Here is a 21,437-nt window from a genome sequence, read left to right on the forward strand (position 1 = left end):
TTATTGCGAGCTCACGGGTCTAATCAAAATTACTTTGTAGTTTTAGTCAGAACTATTTTGGAATTCTCTTTGAAATTGCCTTGGAATTGTCCACAGAATTCTCTTATAAATTTACATTGAATCTTACTGAGGATTCTTGTAATTCTACTCAGAACTACCTTGGAATTCTCCTTACGTTTCACCTGGAGTCTGGAGTTCGTCAGAACTTATTTAAAAGGAATCCACAGATAGCACTTTTCAAAAAAATCAACCTTTGATATTTTGCTCTGAATTCCCTTGAAATTGTTCTTAAAGGTCCTTGAAAATTTTCATCAATTTTATTCCTTTAAGTTAATGAGCTTTGAATCTTTTACAAGGCCCTTAATTTATTTGAAATCTGGATTCTTGAAATTTATTCTATGTCTTGAATATTTATTTTCGTCCCAGATTCTAAAAAGTTCTCTAAATTTGATTTCATTAGGTCCAAGATTTAAAAAAATAGTCTTAGTTAAAATTCTGTACAAGTTATCCATGTTCCAGAACCGTAAAAACAGAATTCAAGTCTAATCATTTATGTTGTTACTGAAAATAAATCCACCCCAGAATATGAGTAACTAGCAAGTAACTAACAAAGGAAATTAAGTTGTATTATGAAATATTTTAAAATTCCTCTCTCTGGCGTACTTCAGTATATTGTTTTGTTTTAAATTGCTTGAATTTAAAAATACTCGGAGAATTACAGGTAAAATCAAATTCCCGGAAGATTACAGGTTTTTCAGGTAGTAGACACCTTGGTGATAGGATTCTCGTTCTCAGCCATAACTTCAACACTGAGAAGATCCTTGCAGAAAGGATGTTTTACACAAAAACACCTTAAACATGGATGAAAATAATCTGAAGTAGTAAATTCTTTAGTTAATAGTAGGGACAGTTCTTTCCAGCAACAAAACTACAGACAGGTATGTTTTCAATGCAAAAAATGTTCCTCTTTTAAGTACACTTGTATATTCACAGCGAGATCTTTTCCTTCTGAAACTATTCGTTTGGTCCTGCAAAGAATGAAATTGGTCGATGATAAATAAAGCACCTTACAAATCTAGCTACAGCTGAGTGAAACCGTAAGAATTATGTACAAATATTGCCCACAAGTTAGTTGTGCTTCCACTGCCTTAAACCATGTGGAATCTTTTAGACTAAACTACCGTCCCAACCTGTAAATTTTCCAACTTCTACTACTGAAACCTTGCCTCGTAGTAATAAGGTTAGTACCGAACGGTGCAACCGAACAATTCAATACCTATCCAACCTACTATTACTGATATGGTATACCTTAGGATCGGGTCGGATTGAGGGCGACTGCAGCGGGGAGTTTGCAAACACTTCCGATAGCTTATCGTCGCTGCTGGCACTCTCCGATTGAGTCAAATTGGTAACCTGTACCGTTGAGTTCACCGTCGTACCCGTGGACCTTGAACAGAGTCGCATTACATCTTTATTGGACATATAGAGAAGGGCCCCGGAAACAAATAGGACCCCAACTACGGTAATGGTTATAATTACGGGCAATCGAATGTCCTCCGGTAGACTCGAGTGCGGTGGAGGAATCGGAAGGTATGCCTGGCGATGTTCAGCCTCATCGACAGCTTGCTGCGCGAGTTGTTCCTTGGAGAGGTCCGGCATCCACCAGGTCCAGATGCCACCGTGGTTGGCCGGGTTTGCTGTAGGATCGGCAGGTTTATTCCGGGGCTTTACTGCTAACCGGCGGTAGGCTTGTACCGTCGAACGGAGCTCCCGACATTTGTGGACAAATTTTTGCGAGAGATCATTCAACTCGCAAGGGTCGTTGATGATGTCAAACAGACAAGGTCGGATGAGCGGATTGCACTTCTTTGCATCCGGTGCACGAGTGCAGTTGACCCGGGCGTGCTTTCGGAGGTATTTGATAGTATCCTTGGATATGGACTCCTCCTCTGCCCATCGGATGATTTCGGTTTGCAGTACCAAATTGATGTTATCATCGTCGCTGGGAGTTTGATCGCTGGCATTCAGCTGTCCGTACCATCCATCGTATTCACCATTGGAGAAAGTTCCATTGACAATTTTGAACCCATTCTCCATGTAGCTGCTGTATCCGTAGATTTCGTCGATCATGTTCAAGACTACCCGGCGGGGATTGCCGGTATCGTATGATAGGGCTTCCCACTGATCCAGGCCGTCGATTTCCGAGTGATCCTTGGAGAAGGGGATATCGATTCCTGCGGCCGATGCCAGCGTCGGCAGCCAATCGGATATGTGAATAAACTGATTCGAGACACGTTGCCGTTCCTGAAGTAGGGGACTCCAGATGGCAGCTATGTTGCGCGTAGCCGCTTCCCATGGAACGTTTTTGATCTGTTGAGTAGCGGAGGTTGGTACATGATTCAGAAATAAGATCTATGATTAACTTACTCCTCTCAGCGGATAGTTTGATCCACTATTCGCATGTAGGCCTACGCTTGGTGCTCCATTATCCGACATGAACAAGATGATCGAGTTATCCAACATGTTTTTGGATCGCAAACTGTTGAAAATTTGTCCAACGCTGTCGTCCAACTTTGACACCATGGCTAAAAAGAATGCAATTAATTTCATACAGTCTATTTAAATTGATAAAACTCAAAAACTCACCAGCGTAGATCCTTCTGTTCTCATCGGAAATATAGTCAAACTTCCTGATGGTTTCCTCCGGTGCCTGTAGTGGTTCATTGTCGTTCGCCGCGTGCGGTGCCAAATGACTCATCATGAGAAACAACGGATCCTTTACATCATGGTTCTCAATGATCGACGAAGCCATTTGTGTGAAAAAATCCGTCGCGTAAGTTCCATTCGAGTTCCGATTCACCTCCAAATTATTACGCAAATCGTAACCCACGTAGTCCTTGGGCGGTCCCATCTTCAACGTGTAGTCCCAGTAATCGACATAGGGTCCAAAATAACCCACGTGGGTATCGAACCCCCTCATAGTGGGCGTGTACTGTTTGGCCGAGAATCCCAGATGCCACTTTCCCACCAAATGCGTCCGATAGCCGGCTTCCTTAAAGTACTCCGGCATGATCTTCTGATCCAGTCCCAGGCCCCACGGTTCGTCGGAAACTGTGACGTAATGCTGCATCCCGATACTGATCGGGTTCTTCCCGGTCATCAAGGATGCCCTCGAGGGGGTACACATCGGTGCCGTGTAGTGTCGATTGAGTATGATGCCATCGTAGGCGAGAGCGTCGATGTTGGGCGTTGGAATTTGATTCGAGCCGTGAAAGCCCACGTCGTTCCAGCCCATGTCGTCGGCCATGATGATGACGATGTGTGGTGGTCGTTGGCCATTGTTGGGTTCACTTTTCGAAGCAGGGATACTGTGCAACAGAAGGACCGCTGTCAGCGAGATGCTGACGGGGAAGAGTACCATGGTACGGTGGTTGAACTTGAGACCCTCTGAAAGAAAGTGCAACATGTCGATGAAATGAAATGATGAAATCACGCTTATTGATAATGAACTTGAACTCAACGGCCAATCGCTTATCTTCTGTACAAGCTGGGACACGGAGGCGGTGCTATCAAAAGACTCTCTGTATTTCCCGGTGTCATTATGAAGTTTTCTTGTATGTTTCTAATGGCAATTCATAATGACACTGTTTGTGCAGTTGTGCTAAGTAAAGAAATTTATGAAGTCTAAAATTCATAAACCAGAAATGCAAACTATACTGTACTGAACAGGAACTATGCGGAATTCCACAGTATCTGTTTTACATATATAACAAATTGAATCATCTTCGATTGTTGTTTCACATGTATAAGCAAATTATTTTTTCCAATATACTAAAACCAACGGTGACGGTGATAAGTATCTTTGTGTCTACAATCGAAACTATTTGCATAGGAATCATCAGTCCACATATTTTAGGCCTATATTATGCACCATCTGGAACTATACATCTTCTCTTAACTGACTCAACTGTTGTGTATTTAGAGCTTTCTAATTACATTTTGGCTTAATCGGCATTTCAAATTTCAATCGACAATTGTTGATGGACAATTCAGAGAGTAAAATCTATCACCTCTGGCCGCGGATGACGTACTGACCTGCACTGCCTGTAAGCTATCGATAGGCACCGTTTGTCAGTGAGATGTTAATTCGTTAAAGAAATATAAAATAAAATGTTTTCGCTTATTTATGAAAGGATATTTATAGGTTAATCTATGACGGTACTAAAAATACATTTATGTGTAAATTGATTTAAAAAAAAACTTTGCATTAATTATTTAGAAAATATAATTCCACAAAAAATAAAAAGCCGTCTAACGGCACTCGAAACAACAACGGATTCAAGGTTTATATTCTTCTAAATCCGCATTTCTCAAGATGATGGTCATGACCCACCAGTTTGACGTTTTGATACGTTTATGTAAAAAAATATTTGAATCTAAAATCTTGATGAAATTTTCATTAGAGGTTTTCAATGTTGTTGTTAGTGATACTTGAACATCTAAAGAGTATATCTTGAGATCATGACTAGCTGGGAATGTTGCTGTCTTTGGAAAAGTTAGCGTTAGCGTTAGCGTTGTTATGATATACTTCGTAGATTGGATACTAGCGACACTCACGAAATTTCATTTAGACTACTTTCAGGAATAATGCCGTGGAGTAAACATTTGTTCCAATCTAAACAAGAGTTACAGAAGCATGACTGTCGCTATTCCCGGCCACGCCCATCTTTACCATAACTAGGGATAGGGAATGTTGATGTAGTACTTACTTAACGAGAGGCCACCGACTTAGCGACACCCTCATAGGTGCTACGGAGTTGGAGGGTTGGGTAGGGTATTCGGTTAGGATTCACCTCAAGTTGGCGTTTCAACCAAAAGTATGTATTGTTTATTTGTTGTTTATTTAATCTCTCGATAGCCGGTTATCGAAAGAACATATTCATTTTGTTTAGTGATTATGAATTTAAAGAGTCATGACGGAGAGCTTGGGATTAAACCCATGATTTTCTGCTCAATAAGCAAAAACGATCCCTCCAGGGTCATCGAGCATCTCATAATCCACAGCGCTTCGCGTCAAAGAACGAATATATGGATGAACTATCTATTATTGAATAACTATTATTTACGACAATTACATGAAAGAAATAAAATATAAACTACAAACAAAACGTGATTACTTAAATCTCAAAATGATATTCTCACAAATTTATTATATTTCACGCAACCAGGAATCTCAAAACCATTAGACGCTATAATGATACTCTGCACATGTTAGACACAAGAAGAGGCCAAAAAGCAAGCGCCTGACACACAAAACCCGCCAAATCCACTTGCAGTCACAATCAATGATTCTACGAATCGCGAGCGCTCACGAATCATAAAACCGCTGACTGCGACACTCTGAAAGCGAAATTGACCGGATCTATGCGTCAAACACCCGCCCTCTAATCTCCTCCCGCATCCTTACAACATCTAACGAATTCAAAACTCCGAAAATCACTCGTATGCTGCTAATGCTAATTCACTGTAACAAAAATAATATGCTTAAATAGAATAAAATATTAAAAAAAATTACTAGAAGATCATTACTTTATTGGTGAGAAGTTTCTAATAAGCCCTTCCAGTTCCTCTGTATACAGAACAAATCTGATACTATAATTAGAATTGCTCAGTCTGCATGAAGCAGCCGATTTCATCAAGGAATTTCTCTTAACAACCAAGAATTAAGCGTTTGAGGCATACTGAAGCATTAAGAAGGTGATAGGAGGTCACTATAGGAAATCAACATCATTGCAAATATAAAGAAATTAAACACAACCCTTTGCTTCAGTACCGTCGACCTCCATGTCCATGGGGAGGGAGTTGCTGCCTTCGGAAAAGTTGTTCAGAAAGTCAATATTAATCAATTAGTAGGTATGTTAGTTCAAAATTCTGCCACTATGCGGTGCTAGTGTAGATGTGAAATTTGAAAGATTACTTCATTAAGCAGCTCCAAACCAAATGACGAATCAGAAAATTTTCATGAAACTTTGCATACTTATACTTGTTTGTTACGGACAATTATTCACATTTTTGCTAATATTCGGCCATTTTGGACCAGGCACAATTTTCAAAAAGACGCTTTTGATTTTTTTTTCTTCAAAAAACCGGAACAGCACTTCTGATCGAAATGAAGTCTGAGACAACGTTGTAGAGATAAACAATGGTCTATGGTAAAGATATACAAAAAAAGATTTTTAGAAATTTCAAGTAAAAATTTAAAAAATGCTAAAAATTTAATTTTTGGCAAAATTGAATGTTTGATTTATGATTTTATTTTACGAAAAAAAAGCTCGTGAAAAATGCAAACATTAAGAATGTTTAAAATTATGGATACTTGAAAATCGACAAAGATCGTAAAATAAGAACATTTGGTAACATTTTTGAAGGTTTTTCTCATGTAATTCATACTCAGAAAATAATGTTTAAAACATTTCAAATAATGTTCTGTAAAAAAAAAAAACAAAAAGCACAAACAAACAGACAAAAAGGATGATTAATAGTAAATTGATACGCCTCTCTCGCGCCGCTAGCATGCCTATAGTGTTGAGAATTGAAAATTTGACAGTTTAATCGTCATTCTCTATCTAACACACATGGATGAATGGATGGTTTGTTTTCCCACTAATCTGTTTCCCTCTTCCTCGCACCCGTTCGATTTAAATGGTGCAGTAGTGTGCGCCGATTAAACGTCGAAAAGCTCTAGCGGTTTTGATCTAATTTCCGTCCTACTAAGCACAACCCGCGCTTTACCTCTCTTTTCTGAACGAGTTTAAACAAAAAATGGAATATTTCTGTCAAAGATGACTTGCAAATTTATTCACCTTTCCATAAGTACCGTTGGATTTGATAAAGAGTCACAAATTGTTGAGATATTGTCTAAAATCTAACACTGCTTCTTGATTCTAAATTCGTTCTACGAGTTTAAATTCCGTCCTAACGTATTGAAACGCCATTAGATTTGCTTCGTCCTAAGGATAAACGTAGAAAAAGGGGATTCGCTAGGAGCGCTTCTTTTGTTTTGAGAACAATGAGTGTAAATATTCATACAATGCGCTCTAACAGGGTTTATGTTGTAGCTAATGAACTAACGCATTGGAACAATCCTATTATTGATTTGTGCACGGTGAAATCATTGATATTATTGATCTTTTCTGATCGATAGAACGGAAATGGGCGATTACGACGAAGTAGCGCTCTACCCTATAGAGAATAACTAGTGCAAGTTTGATCAAAGTAGTCGATCGGGTTCAGAAATAACGTCTAATGGAACTCGAAAGAAGAAGAAATATTTTGCACAAATTGCTGGAAAATCCGGAGTGGTTCGGTCAAGTTGGCTAAAGTGCTGAAGATGCCCACAACAACATTTTGTCGAGTGATCAAAACCTATAAGGAAACCCTGAGTGTGGAAAGAAATCAGTGGACCTACAAAAAAACTGTAACCAGGTATCGTCAGCTGCGCAGCAAGGTGTTGAGGTGCGTTAAAGCCAACCCCCGGTCTTTCGATCTTAGATGTGACCAGAAGGTACAACGCCAACTTTCAAACGGTGCAGAACATCCTTGCCAAGGAAGGATACAAGCCGTACCAAGCCAGTAAACATCCGAACCGACATTATTTTACACAATTTGTTTCAATTAAATTGAAAACACGGGATACGATGATAGATGAACACAAACCTTCGTAATGCGGTGCGTAGAAAAAAGGTAAACAAAACTGTTTCAGCTTACAACATTTTTCACGGCTTGCGTTTTTAACGATGCAAATGGTATTATTTAAGTAAATATCGTCCTTAAAAGTTAATAAACTTGAAAGTGCTTGTAGAAGCACTTGTCGTTATTTTTTTTTAGTGGGTACACGACGTTAGGCATACGGTCGTTAGGCATACGGACGTTAGGCATAATGCACGATAGGCATAATGCACGTTGGGCATAATGGACGTTAGGCATAATCCACCCGATGAATTCCAGGAGGATGATAATGGGGACTGTCTATTGATTGCTGACCTCGGTGACAATAATGAAATAGCCTTAATTTTTGGAGCTCATGATAACTTGCGACGTCTTGGACAGGCAAAGTATTGGGTTACAGATGGTGCCACAGTTCCTTGTTTGTTTTGACAACTCGTCACTGTTCATGGAAGTATCGCTCCCTCACATCAGCAGACGGTTCCACTAGTTTTCATTCTGATGACAAAAAAAAAACAGAATCGTTGTATCGATAATTATGGCAGGAAACCACAGAATTCACCATTTTTCATTTCATGAGCTGTTCTTTGGCATCATATTTTATTCAACCTTTGCTGTTTTTTTGTTATTGAATGAAAAATCACAGAATTCACCATTCTTTATTTCATGAGTTGTTCTTTGAGGAAAACCTTTTCTTCTTTGACGATTGCAATATGTGTGTAAAAATATATTACAACAAATGTGTGATTTTTTTAATTCTAGATGCGATTGATTTCAAGATATAGTTCAAAACTATGCAGAGTTTTCATTGCCAGATTACTTAACCGCTATCGCTACTAATCTTGGATCTAAATAAATATGTAGCTACGTCACTTATGAAATGATAAATAATGGATTCCAAACTGTGCTTATTATATAAACTATGTTTGTTTAACTTGTATCATTTTTATTCAACGCTTAGCCTAATTTAAGCATTGTTCACCATGCTCGAAACAGGTTTATAGGGTTGCACAGCAGCAAGGTATTTTATGCCTAACGTCCATTATGCCTAATGACTTTATGCCTAACGTCCGTATGCCTAACGTATTTATGCCTAATGGGGTACACTCGTTTTTAGTGTGGTTCTGAGAAGTGAAAGCTATTGAAAACAGGTATTGAAATTTCATGCCCTGAGCAAAACAATTCTCGATGAACATTTTAAATGGTCCTATCTGCTTTGAACGATTCTTTGAACCACTGCTATACAAACACGTTTTGCGCTATTTTAACTCATAGTTTGATGAAGGAGGTTCTTATCTAGCGTGCAAAACGTTAAATACAACAGGGAAAAGTTGTACAGCTGTGCTATTAACAAAAGAGAAAGTCGACAAAGAGAATCGATCAATGCAGATAGGATCTTTTAAAATGTTTATCTACAATTGGGGAATATTTTCCCGGAAGAGTGTTAAAATATGTATCCAGATCTTATTCATACAATTGTGACCCATTTTAAAGGTAGTAGCAACCGGTGAAAACTAACGATTTTAAATTTGCTCACTACTTGACTAGCCTATTGGTCCCAAGCAAATCGATTAACGTACCCCATTCTAGTCGAAATTCTAGTACTACACTATGTTTGTATTGATTCGCTATGAAAGTTTGACAGATAAAGTGAGGGGTTAGTGGATTTTCCTATGTTTCGAGGGATGAATCGATTAGCTTGGGGCCGAAGATAGTACAAGAGCTGAGCCAAAAAGCTGAGCACGTTTCTTCGGGACCTACTAGTCTTAGAGTTACCTCTATGGTATTACCATAGAGGTAACTCTAAGACAAGTAGGTCCCGAAGAAACGTGCTCAACTTTTTGGCTCACCTCTGGTACTATCTTCGGTCCCAAGCTTGTCGAATCACCCCTCGAAACATAGGTAAAACCAATAACCCCTCATTTTATCTGTCAAACTTTCATAGCGAATCAAAACAAATATTGCGTAGTACTAGAATTTCAACTAGAATAGGGTACGTTAATCGTTTGCTTGGGACCAATAGGCTACTAAAGTGGTGAGCCAATTTAAAATCGTTAGTTTCGTATTGATTGTTGGTATTACCATAGAGGTAACTCTAAGACCACTGGGTCCCGAAGAAAATCATTATTATTTTTGGCTCACTCAGTACCAGAACAACGGTCCCAAGCAGTCCCAAGCTATTTCACTCACCCCTGCATGTTCTGCATGAATCCACACACCCCTGATGTTATCTGTCAAACTTTCATAGCGAATCAAAACAAACATAGTGTAGTAATAGAATTTCAACTAGAATAGGGTACGTTAATCGTTTGCTTGGGACCAATAGGCTACTAAAGTGGTGAGCCAATTTAAAATCGTTAGTTTCGTATTGATTGTTGGTACTGCTTCCACCTCTCAATCACGTCACACTCGTTCGTGAGAAGGTTACCGTCCAAGTCGTTGCACATATCGGCTTACGGCACGTAGCCTTTGCGCGAACTATTTAACTTCTCGTAGAATTTCCGAGTGTCATTTGCGCGATACAAATTTTCCATCGCGTCGCGATCCCAGTCTTCCTGCTGACGTTTCGTTTTCGAAAAAACGAGGTTTGTCTGTTCCGCGCTTGTCTGTATCTTCCCATTCTTCTCCTCGACTAACAGCTTGCATTCGCCGTCAAACCAGTCGTTTCTTCGGTCCGGGATAGCAGTACCTAGTGCCGCTGCAGCAGTACTACCATAGAGGTAACTCTAAGACCACTGGGTCCCGAAGAAAATCATTATTATTTTTGGCTCACTCAGTACCAGAACAACGGTCCCAAGCAGTCCCAAGCTATTTCACTCACCCCTGCATGTTCTGCATGAATCCACACACCCCTGATGTTATCTGTCAAACTTTCATAGCGAATCAAAACAAACATAGTGTAGTAATAGAATTTCAACTAGAATAGGGTACGTTAATCGTTTGCTTGGGACCAATAGGCTACTAAAGTGGTGAGCCAATTTAAAATCGTTAGTTTCGTATTGATTGTTGGTATTACTCCATAACTATTGAGAAATGATGAAGTATTCGATTTTTTTACAGTTGTCATTCTTGCATTTACCGCAAGGATCCGACTTTAATTGAAAGGTCCCGTAATCTGATCGTTTTTAATCTGAACGCTTTTTAGTTTAAACCCTGCTAAGCTGCACGCCGTTCAAACTAAAAATTGCTCAAACATCATCTAGCGCATGGAATGGAGAAAAGCGAAATGGAACGCAAAATCAAAACAAACCAGTAAATAATCCTTCAGATTCTTATAGTAATCTGCTTGGAAGTCGATTTGGATAAAAATTTACTGCCGCCATGGCACCTAAACGCAAAAGAAAGGGGCAAACTCTTGACCCCCCTTCTGATGAAATTAATTTGAGTAATCAATTTGATTTGCTCACGGATGATGAGAATGATCCATTATCCAAGAAAAATTCTAGTAAACTTTCCCGGCTTAATGCCAAGAAGGAAAAGATTCCCCCTATTGTGATAACCACTACCGATTTCCATGCTCTTCGCATGGAACTTTTGAATTTCGTGAAAGTTAAGTTTTCACTACAAATTGGACGTCGGGGTGAATGCCGTGTATTGGCTGAAACCTTGGACGGATTTAAATGTCTTCTCAAGTATCTTACTGAGAAGAAGCACAAATTTTTTACTTACGACACCAAAACTGAACGTGTGTTCAAGGTTGTCATGAAAGGACTGCCCAGTGGTGAATCCCTGGATCAGATCAAAGATGAACTGGCAAAATTACTTGGAGTTGTGCCACTCCAAGTAATCAAAATGAAAATGAAATCCCGTCCTGGCGATTCGCGCAACGGGATTTCTAATGATTTTTATTTAGTTCACTTCAAGTCTAGTGAACTAAACAACCTTAAGGCCTTAGAAAATGCTAGCCTTATGCTCCATGTCCGAGTGAAGTGGGAACACTTCAGGAAGACTGGAGGAAATTTCCAAAACCTCACCCAGTGCCGTAAGTGCCAGGGATGGGGTCACGGAACTAAAAATTGCTACATGCCAGCTAAATGCATGAATTGTGGTGATTCCTCTCACGCAAAGGACGACTGTCCTGTGAAAGAAGATCCTAAGAAATTTAAATGTTCAAATTGTGGTGAAAACCACAAATCCAATTTTTGGGAATGTAAGACTCGCAAAGCGATCCTACAATCTCGTTCTAACCGTCAGGTAGGAAACGCTCCACGTTTCCGACCAGGTACAAATTCCTCTGCTGTTAACAACGGTCAGCGAGGAACAAATTCTACATTCGTACCCGTAGGTACAAATATCTTCCCTGCTTCAAATGTTTCATCTGTACCTACTCCCCTCGCTGCTAACAATGTTCAGCGAGTTAATGGAGCTACCTATGCTGCTATTGCAGCGGGTAGAAATCAAAATACTAACCAACGTTCTAACGGAAATTTTGACAATTTTGACTTAGGAAGCATTACTGCCCCCAAAATGGAATTTTTACAGAATTCATTAATTGACATGATTTCTGATATGCTTAAATCTAACTCCATGTTTGATGCTATTCAAACTGGAGTAAAATTTGCAAATAATATTGTCATGACTTTAAAATTCAGTAATGGATTTTAAAGCATTAAATATTGTAAATTGGAATGCTCGATCTCTTAAAGATAATGAAGACGAGCTATTTAACTTTTTGCGAGTTCATAACGTGCATATTGCCGTTATAACTGAAACGTTCCTTAAACCTGACCATAAGGTTAAGAAGGACGCAAATTACTTGATTTATAGAAATGATCGTCTTGATGGACCCTGTGGTGGCGTTGCCATCATTATTCATAGACGAATCAAACATAAAATTCTTTCTTCATTTGAAACCAAAGTTTTTGAAACTTTGGGAGTTTCTGTTGAAACAAAATTTGGACAACTTACGTTTATAGCTGCCTATTTGCCATTCCAATGCGTAGGCCAGAAAAAGAATTTTCTCAAGGGTGACCTCCAGAAACTTACCCGTCATAGGTCTAAATTCTTCATTATTGGTGATTTTAATTCAAAACACCGCTCATGGAATAATGCTCAAAGCAATTCCAATGGTAATATTCTGTTTGATGATTGTTCTGCAGGTTATTACACTATTCAATACCCAAACAGCCCAACATGCTTTTCTTCTGCAAGAAATCCCTCCACTATTGATTTGGTCTTAACTGATTCATGTCAACTTTGTAGCCAATTGGTTACCCATGCTGACTTCGGTTCTGATCACCTTCCAGTAACTTTTGAAATATCCCAAGAAATAATTTGTAATCCCAACAGCTCTACTTTCAATTACCATAGAGCTGATTGGGAGCAGTATCGAACATTTATGGAATATAACTTCGATCCAAACATTCCTTTGCAAACCAAAGATGAAATTAATTATGCTCTTGAATCTCTGACTACTTCTATAGTTGAAGCAAGAGCTGTCTCAGTACCAAAATGCGAGGTTAAATTCGATTCAATTATAATAGACGATGATCTTCAGCTCTTGATCCGTCTTAAAAATGTCCGTAGAAGACAATATCAAAGAACACGCGATCCTGCCATGAAAGTTATCTGGCGGGATTTGCAAAAACAAATTAAAAAGCGATTCTCTGTCCTGAGGAACAAAACTTTTGAAAATAATATGTCTAAATTAGACCCGAGTTCCAAACCCTTTTGGAAACTCACAAAAATTTTGAAAAAACCTCAAAAGCCTATTCCAGCGCTTAAAGAAGGTGGTAAAATTTTGATCACAAATTTGGAAAAAGCTCAGAAACTTGCTAAGCAATTCGAGAGTTCCCATAATTTCAGTTTGGGTCTTACTAGTCCTATTGAGAATCAGGTTGCTCGGGATTTTCTGAATATTTTCTCTCGGGAAAATATTTTTGATGATTCCTGGGGGACTGATTTGGACGAAGTAAGGTCTATAACTAAAAAATTTCAAAATATGAAAGCTCCAGGTGATGATGGAATTTTCTATATCCTCATCAAAAAACTCCCAGAGAGTACCTTGTCTTTCTTGGTAAAATTATTTAACAGATGTTTCTATTTGGCATACTTTCCTGATAAATGGAAAAATGCAAAAGTTGTTCCAATTTTGAAGCCGGATAAAAATCCAGCTGAAGCTTCTAGCTACCGTCCAATAAGTTTGCTTTCTTCAATAAGTAAACTTTTTGAAAAGATAATTTTGAATAGAATGATGCTTCACATCAATACAAACTCAATTTTTGCAAATGAGCAGTTTGGATTTCGCCATGGGCATTCAACTACTCATCAACTCTTGAGAGTTACCAATTTAATTCGTTCAAACAAATCTGAAGGCCACTCAACTGGAGTTGCTCTTCTAGACATAGAAAAAGCATTCGACAGTGTTTGGCATGAAGGTTTGATTGCTAAATTGAAAAAGTTTAATTTTCCACTTTATATTATGAAATTAGTTCAAAATTATTTAACTGACAGAACTCTTCAAGTAAATTATCAAAATTCCAAATCTAATCGACTACCTGTTAGGGCAGGAGTTCCTCAGGGTAGCATTCTTGGGCCTATATTGTATAACATTTTCACTTCGGACCTCCCTGATTTGCCTCAGGGTTGCCACAAATCTTTGTTCGCTGATGACACAGGCATTTCCGCTAAAGGAAGAAGTCTTCGTGTTATTTGCAGCAGACTGCAGAAAAGTTTAGATATTTTCTCTTCTTATTTACAAAAATGGAAGATTTCTCCCAACGCTTCCAAAACTCAACTTATAATATTTCCACATAAGCCTAGAGCTTCGTTTTTGAAACCTAGTAGTAGTCACATAGTCACTATGAACGGAGTTCCAATTTCCTGGTCAAACCAAGTGAAATATCTTGGATTAATACTTGACCAAAAATTAACTTTTAAAGATCACATTGAGGGCATTCAAGCCAAATGTAACAAATATATTAAATGTTTGTATCCTCTTATAAACAGGAAATCCAAACTTTGCCTGACGAATAAACTTCTAATATTTAAACAAGTTTTTAGACCGGCCATGCTTTACGCTGTGCCAATATGGTCTAGTTGCTGCACTACCAGGAAAAAAGCACTTCAAAGGATTCAGAACAAAATTCTGAAAATGATTTTGAAGTTGCCTCCCTGGTACAGTACAACCGAAGTACATAGAATTTCGAATGTTGAGACTTTAGCACAAATGTCCAACAAAATAATTAATAATTTCAGGCAAAAATCGTTGCAATCCTCAATTGCAACGATTAATTCCCTTTATACTTAGATAAGATTTAGTTTTAGTTTTTAGTTTAAAGATATCAATTGTTATACTGACATGCAGGTTAAAAAACCTGTTTAAAATACTGAATTGCCAAGACATGAACAATGTAAAAACACTTAGATATATATCATAACAATTAAGGCTGGTACGTTACTGCAGTAACTGGAGCACCTAGGTTAAAATGAAATGTAATTTATTTTGAATTTGGAACAAATAAAGAGTTAAAAAAAAAAAAAAAAAAAAAAAAAAAAACCAGTAAATAAGGTTACCAGATGGTCGTACCGTTACTAGAAATTCAAATTAAAAATGAACCCCGTTAATATGCACGAACTGTCGTCCAGATTAACGGAGATGTCAATACAGTGCTTTCCCGATTTTGTCAGCCTGCAGATTTCACTAAATTTTTGTGTTTTTAAACATAAATTATCAAACTCTACATTATGAATAATTGTTATTCTTACCCTTCGCTGTAATGTGAATGTTAGGGGAAGCAGGGGTAAAATGTGCATACGGGGTAAAATTAACGATTGACGATTTTAAGTGATTTTTCATTCGAATATCAATCAATTCAACGCACACGTCTATCATCCAAAATACCTTTTACATTTTAGTTCATTCACATTACAATAATATTCTCCTACTAGGAATTATTAGTTTTACTGTTTGCTGGAAAAATCATTTTTACTACGGAAAACATGTTTCTTTTGTTTTTTAAATTGTAATAAAAACATTGCTTTATGCTCAGCAACATTTATGTTTATAAAATAAAAAATATTTTATTGAATTGAACATGAAAGTTCAATTTTCAAAAGATTTCGTCATCGCAAATCCTCGAATTCAACGGAGATAAATAACATTGTCAATTGAAAGAGACAATGCTTCAACCTAATCAGCCCTAACAGCCTTTGTTTTGGATTGTCGGAGAGGCAGTTTGGATTCCGGAAAGGGAGATCGACGGTGGATGCAATTCGGACAGTGGTCGAGAGAGCCGAGAAGGCGTCCAAACAGAAGCGGAGAGGAGATTGATATTGCGCCGTGATAATGATCGACGTCAAGAATGCGTTCAACAGCGAAGCTGGAAAGCCATTGCCAAAGCGCTGAATAGAATTAGGGTCCCTGGCTACCTGTGTAGGATTCTGAGGAGTTATTTCCAGAACCTGGTTCTGGTCTACGAGACAGACATGGGACAGGGATCGATTAGAATCACAGCGGGAGTTCCACAAGGCTCCATCCTTGGTCCAACGCACACCTTTGCCTCGAAGCTCGTGTTGAAATACCTGGGAGTGATGATCGATGACCGGCTAAACTTCAACATACACGTCGAATATGCCTGTGAGAATGTTTCGAAGGCCATCAACACAATAGCTAGAATCATGCGGAACAACTCTATTCCCAGCAATATCAAGAGGCGTCTTCTGGCTAGATACTGAGGTATGGAGGTTCAGCCTGGTTTGCAGCACTGGAAACGAAGAAGAACCAAAGGAAACGGAGGTGTACGTTGCGCCTCATGGACATGCGAGTCGTGAGTGCGTACAGAACCATCTCATCGGAATGCGCTATCGCCGGAATGATCCCTACCAGCATGACCCGGTGGAGGACAGCGAGTGCTACAGTCGGAGAGAAGCCGGTAGAGTACGGAAAGTGGTGAAAGCGGAGTCTTTGGCAAAGTGGCAATAGGAGTGGAACACGGTGGATAACGGTAGATGGACACATCGATTATTTCCGATTCTTTCGACCTAGGTGAACATAAAGCATGGAGAAGTCAACCACTACCTGACGCAGTTTCTGTCTGGTCACGGCTGCCTTAGGAAATACCTGCATCGGTTCGGACACGCAGCGTCACCCCTCTGTCCGGAGTGTGGCAACGTAGATGAAACACCGGAGCATGTGGAGAAAGTCGTCGATGAAATGTGTCCAGAGGAAAGTACTTGGAATGGAGAAAGGAGCAGCGATCTTGCGACGCCAGCTAGCACTGAGAGTATAAGAAGTGCCAGCCCCCTCGAAGTAGTCGCTTCAGCGTGGTCCCGGGGGATACAGGCAGAGGAGAGAGTAAGGGATGGGCTTTAGTTGAGCTGCACTAGGCAACTAGTGGATTCCACTCCGTGCCAACGTAAATACAGGTCTGGCTTTTTGACCCCCCTCTGCTTTGAAAGTTGATACATATTTCATTATCGTCAAAGGAAAATTGATTCGATAGTTCTAATTAGTTGATGGTTTAAAAGCGTTTTTACAAATAATAGCCATATGTAGGATAAGATCTGGTAAAACGAACCCCGGTGTTATATGACCAACAGCGTGTTTTCTCTTACTATTAAAAGACTAATTGATATAAACAATTTCCCAGATGACTGTTCTGCAGCTCTTCTAGTGATTGTGGTGAGAAAAATTTGTTTTGCAAAACACATAAATAAGCGCTGATGGTCATATGATCCCATAGCATCCCGTACCCTATGAGAATTTCATTATTCTGTAATAATTTTGATCACAAAAATAATGGAATTTTTTTTCCCGATTTTGTCAGTTTCCCATTTTTGTCAGCCTAAAATTTAAGAAGGGGCTGACAAATTCGGGAAAGCACTGTGTATGCATTACTATCGTTGACATACACATATTTTGTCTGTATGAACCTTGTTGCAAATCATTTATGGATGTTCTTATCAACACCATTAATTTTAGTACCGTAAAACGGGGTAAAGTTGATCATTGAGGTGAACTTGATCGCTACACCGCTCAATTTTTGATTCTCGACAATATTCATGATATTTGTATGAGATGATTTGTCTAGTATGTCACTAAGTAGATTTAAATAGAACTCTTTTTTTCTACTGCTCTAAATGTACAATTTTGAGGAAGTATTAGTAGTAAAATTTCAGAGTTGGTTGGAAATGCTATCATGAAGCTTTAGTGTGATAATTTATTAGCTAGAGAATGATATTTAGAAGAGGGTAGGTGGATAGTTCCGTTAGAGTACGGCAGTATGAAAATTGAATAGAAGTTGAAAATGAGCGAAGGGCCATTAATGCGACAGTTTTTAAAGTTAGACGCACATCTTTTGCCTAACCCGTACGATGTACGCGGAGACTTGAAGTATGTCTCCAAGTCTACAGGCAAAAAATGTGCGTCCTTCTTTTGCTCATAAACTGACTGCGGCTGTGGAATAGTTCTAGTGACGTTTTCATCACTACACGGCGAATGAGAACGACTCAAATTTGAGTTTAGTTCACTCATAATCGCCAAAAGTGCAGGAACTCAGCGATGAGTAAAATTTGTCCCATGGTTTCCTGTGGAAAACCTTAAAAATATGCCGGAAAATGAGGAAATTGACGAAAATTTTATTCAGTCTCGGAGTAGTACCAATAGACTGAGTGAATCCAATCTTTACTTTTCTCAAATTCACGATTTTTTCCCTGGAAAATCCTGGAAAAACCTGGGAAAACATGAGGCAAATTAACTCATCGCTGAGTTCCTGCACTTTTGGCGATTATGAGTGAACTAAACTCAAATTTGAGTCGTTCTCATTCGCCGTGTACCTAAAGCCCCACGTTGCGAGAGCATTTCCAGTCGATGGTGTGTTATAATGCAATTCTTCTTTACCCAATTGTGTTGCTCCTCTCGTCATGACCAACTTGGTCGCTAATCGCTAACTTCGCGTATGAAGTAACATAAAAACACTTTGAATGTAACAACTCAAGGCGGGAGTAACCGTCAACAATGCTGATGATGGTACAGCACGCAACAACCACCCTACTGCCTTCTCTCTGAGATGACCAAGTTGGTCATGACGAGAGGAGTAACACAATAGTTGGGTAAAGAAGAATTGCATTATAACACACCATCGACTGGAAATGCTCTCGCAACGTGGGGCTTTAGGTAGTGATGAAAACGCCGCTAGAACTATTCCACAGCCGCTGTCAGTTTATGAGCAAAAGAGGGACGCACATTTTTGCCTGTAGACTTGGAGACATACTTCAAGTCTCCGCGTACATCGTACGGGTTAGGCAAAAATGTGCGTCTATCTTTAAAAACTGTCGCATTAATGGCCCTTCGCTCATTTTCAACTTCTATTCAATTTTCATACTGCCGTACTCTAACGGAACTATCCACCTACCCTCTTCTTAATATCATTCTCTAGCTAATAAATTATCACACTAAAGCTTCATGTTAGCATTTCCAACCAACTCTGAAAAATCGCTAGCTTCGCGTATGAAGTAACATAAAAACACTTTGAAAGTAAAATTTCGTTTATTTCTGTTGATTATAATAGCACATTGATTTAATATATCAATTGAATAGCCTACCTGGCTCTTGAGGAAGTGATGTGCTATGCATCTTTTAACTGCTTCTTAAATTTATTCTGCTTTAAATCTTGATTTAAAACTTAAAATGAAAGACCTTGGGCTCGAAAAAAAATCGTTGTGCTCAAAAAAGAAAGCTCTTTCAGATTATGTATTTAAAAATAAACTAAACACGCAATTTATAAACTAAATTCATACATTAGAAAAAAAATTGCAAAAACAGACGTGAGACGTATTTATTTGTGTGTCCAATATTTCGTTAAAAAAATCAGGCTTATCCGTAAAAAGTGATCAACTTCCCCCTGTTTTACGGTACCATAATTAGCAGGGAGCCTTTGCAGTTATTACCCTCAAGTGAGTGATGTCAATCATGTCACGAAAATAGATACAAAATGATGACTTTTAAACGGACCATTAATTAGTCATCGATTGTAAAAAGGTGCAAATGAGGTATGTAAACATTGATTTCCGTTTTTAGACACAATGTTCGGCTCTTTGTTGAAATCAGATTCGTCATCAGTCGCTGGTTGGAATGCAACCTCATATAATCTACTGAATACCATTCGATAATCAAGACGGTTTTGCGGGTTTTCTTGCAAATTAACTGGCTTGATCATACCCAAGTATGCACTAAGAAGTAGGAAGGCTAAATTGACATAGTTGTAACTGCTTTTTAGTTGGTACTCAATTAGTGCACTCAAAATTAAAAAGCATTTTAACATGGAAACACTCACGAGCGTATGATCACTGTATAGAGTATACAAATCTCTGTAATTTAGTTTTGAGCAGAAAACATTTAAACTGTCAACACAAGTTTGCTATTATGTCAATTGTCAACAGCCAGATATAGACGCGTGGCTTTACTTTGCTTTTACAGAGCTATCTCGGTTTTGACAACCTCCTTTCTTGTAAATCGTTTTTTACTCTTCTTCAAACCCCTATCAGTTTTTCAGTGGACTTATTGTACCAAAGGTTATGATGGAATCAAGCTTATGTGATAGAAGAAAAAGCATCTGATGTGGAGAGGGGCTGCCAAAATCGAGAAAGCACTGTAGTTCACTCATTCGTTGGGATTGCGAAAAAAAAACCGCGATGGGACCCAAAGGTTGAATGTAGGTATTTACTTTATAAATCAAGGCACTGGTATTTTTGGAAAACACCCGAAGTACAAAGTGTATGTTATCACCGACGATCATAGTGGGAATTTCCATTGTGAACTTTGCAAATATTTCAAAATCATTGACTGTGACGCAAATGGCTCTACAAATTTCGAAGACATATAAGGTTTCAATTTCGCTAGATTGTCCAATATTCAAAGTGTGAATCAGCATTTGAGTTCAACGGCTATTTCGGCTTCATTCACAATTTTCTCACCTCTTCGGTTCCTTTTGCGACAACCTTGAGTGAAACGATATCTGTGTGTCTCGTGCGCCTTCTCCCGTCAATATCTTCCCGAGTGGGGTAGTCCAGCACGTTGGTAGTCAACGCACTTAATCACTGCCCAATTAAGTTCGAAAGCTCTATCACTGCCTCAATCAGCCTGTAATTCCTCCAACGACTCAATTCAATTAAGTTCCGAGCAGTTCTGAACCCAATTATGCGTTTCTTCTTCACCGATTTATCACTCTGTTATGCCATTAGGTAACACGGCGCACTTTAGTAGATATCACTTCACTCGCATTGTTCTACAAATGGAGAAACTTTGTTTAGCGAAGTTGTTTACGTTATGTTAACGTCTTGTTTTTTTCACACGACGCGGAAGATCACCACTTTTGCTCTCATTCTCCACTGCTGCATCAGCGCGGTTCGCGAACAATTTAAATTAATTTATTTTATGGTGGAGCTACTGCGGGCCTCTACCGAGAAATATACTCGATTAATTTAGACGACACTCGGGGACGGACCACGGCAACGCGACCACATTCGACGGCGTCCAGAACTCGAATGGTACGGAAACCGGCCGGTACTAACCAGCTCACTGCCAACCGAAATGGAAGTCCTGTGCTGTTCAGCGACGACCGGCCTTTGTGTTGAGGTGGTTGACGGTGTGTCTTTGCCTTATCAGTCTGACGATCTGTGGGTTCAGATCTCTCTATTTGGACAATCGAGAGATGAGATGTGCCCAGATAGTAGAAGGGTGTCACACTAGTCATCAGAATTTTATAACGCAT

At 38.9% G+C, this 21,437-nt stretch overlaps 1 protein-coding gene across 2 annotated transcripts; it reads right to left on the bottom strand.

The window, feature by feature from the left end:
* Window positions 1-953: 953 nt before the first annotated feature.
* On the bottom strand, window positions 954-21,267 carry LOC135701452 (arylsulfatase B-like). Of its 2 annotated transcripts, XM_065222257.1 has the most exons (5): window positions 20,641-21,267; window positions 2,647-3,447; window positions 2,428-2,585; window positions 1,540-2,370; window positions 1,285-1,447 (listed from the first exon to the last, which is right to left on the bottom strand). In XM_065222257.1, the coding sequence occupies exons 2-5, from the start codon at window positions 3,419-3,421 to the stop codon at window positions 1,370-1,372; spliced, it is 1,842 nt and encodes a 613-aa protein (XP_065078329.1). In that variant the 5' UTR covers window positions 3,422-3,447; window positions 20,641-21,267; the 3' UTR covers window positions 1,285-1,369. The 2 variants fall into 2 exon arrangements, with proteins under 2 accessions (XP_065078328.1, XP_065078329.1); XM_065222256.1 differs by having other exon boundaries at window positions 954-2,370; window positions 2,647-3,445.
* Window positions 21,268-21,437: the final 170 nt, after the last annotated feature.

This window comes from Ochlerotatus camptorhynchus, unplaced genomic scaffold, assembly GCF_037179485.1.
Source record: "Ochlerotatus camptorhynchus isolate MF236.1 unplaced genomic scaffold, CSIRO-AGI_Acam_v1.1 ptg000162l, whole genome shotgun sequence".
NCBI classification, from domain to species: domain Eukaryota; kingdom Metazoa; phylum Arthropoda; class Insecta; order Diptera; family Culicidae; genus Ochlerotatus; species Ochlerotatus camptorhynchus.

Coding starts and splice junctions, on each gene's coding strand:
- LOC135701452 (XM_065222256.1), bottom strand. CDS start 3,421: ATGGTACTCTTCCCCGTCAGCATCTCGCTGACAGCGGTCCTTCTGTTG. Junction 2,586..2,646: donor GAACAGAAGGATCTACGCTG/GTGAGTTTTTGA, acceptor CATTCTTTTTAG/CCATGGTGTCAAAGTTGGAC. Junction 2,371..2,427: donor CAAACTATCCGCTGAGAGGA/GTAAGTTAATCA, acceptor GCTACTCAACAG/ATCAAAAACGTTCCATGGGA.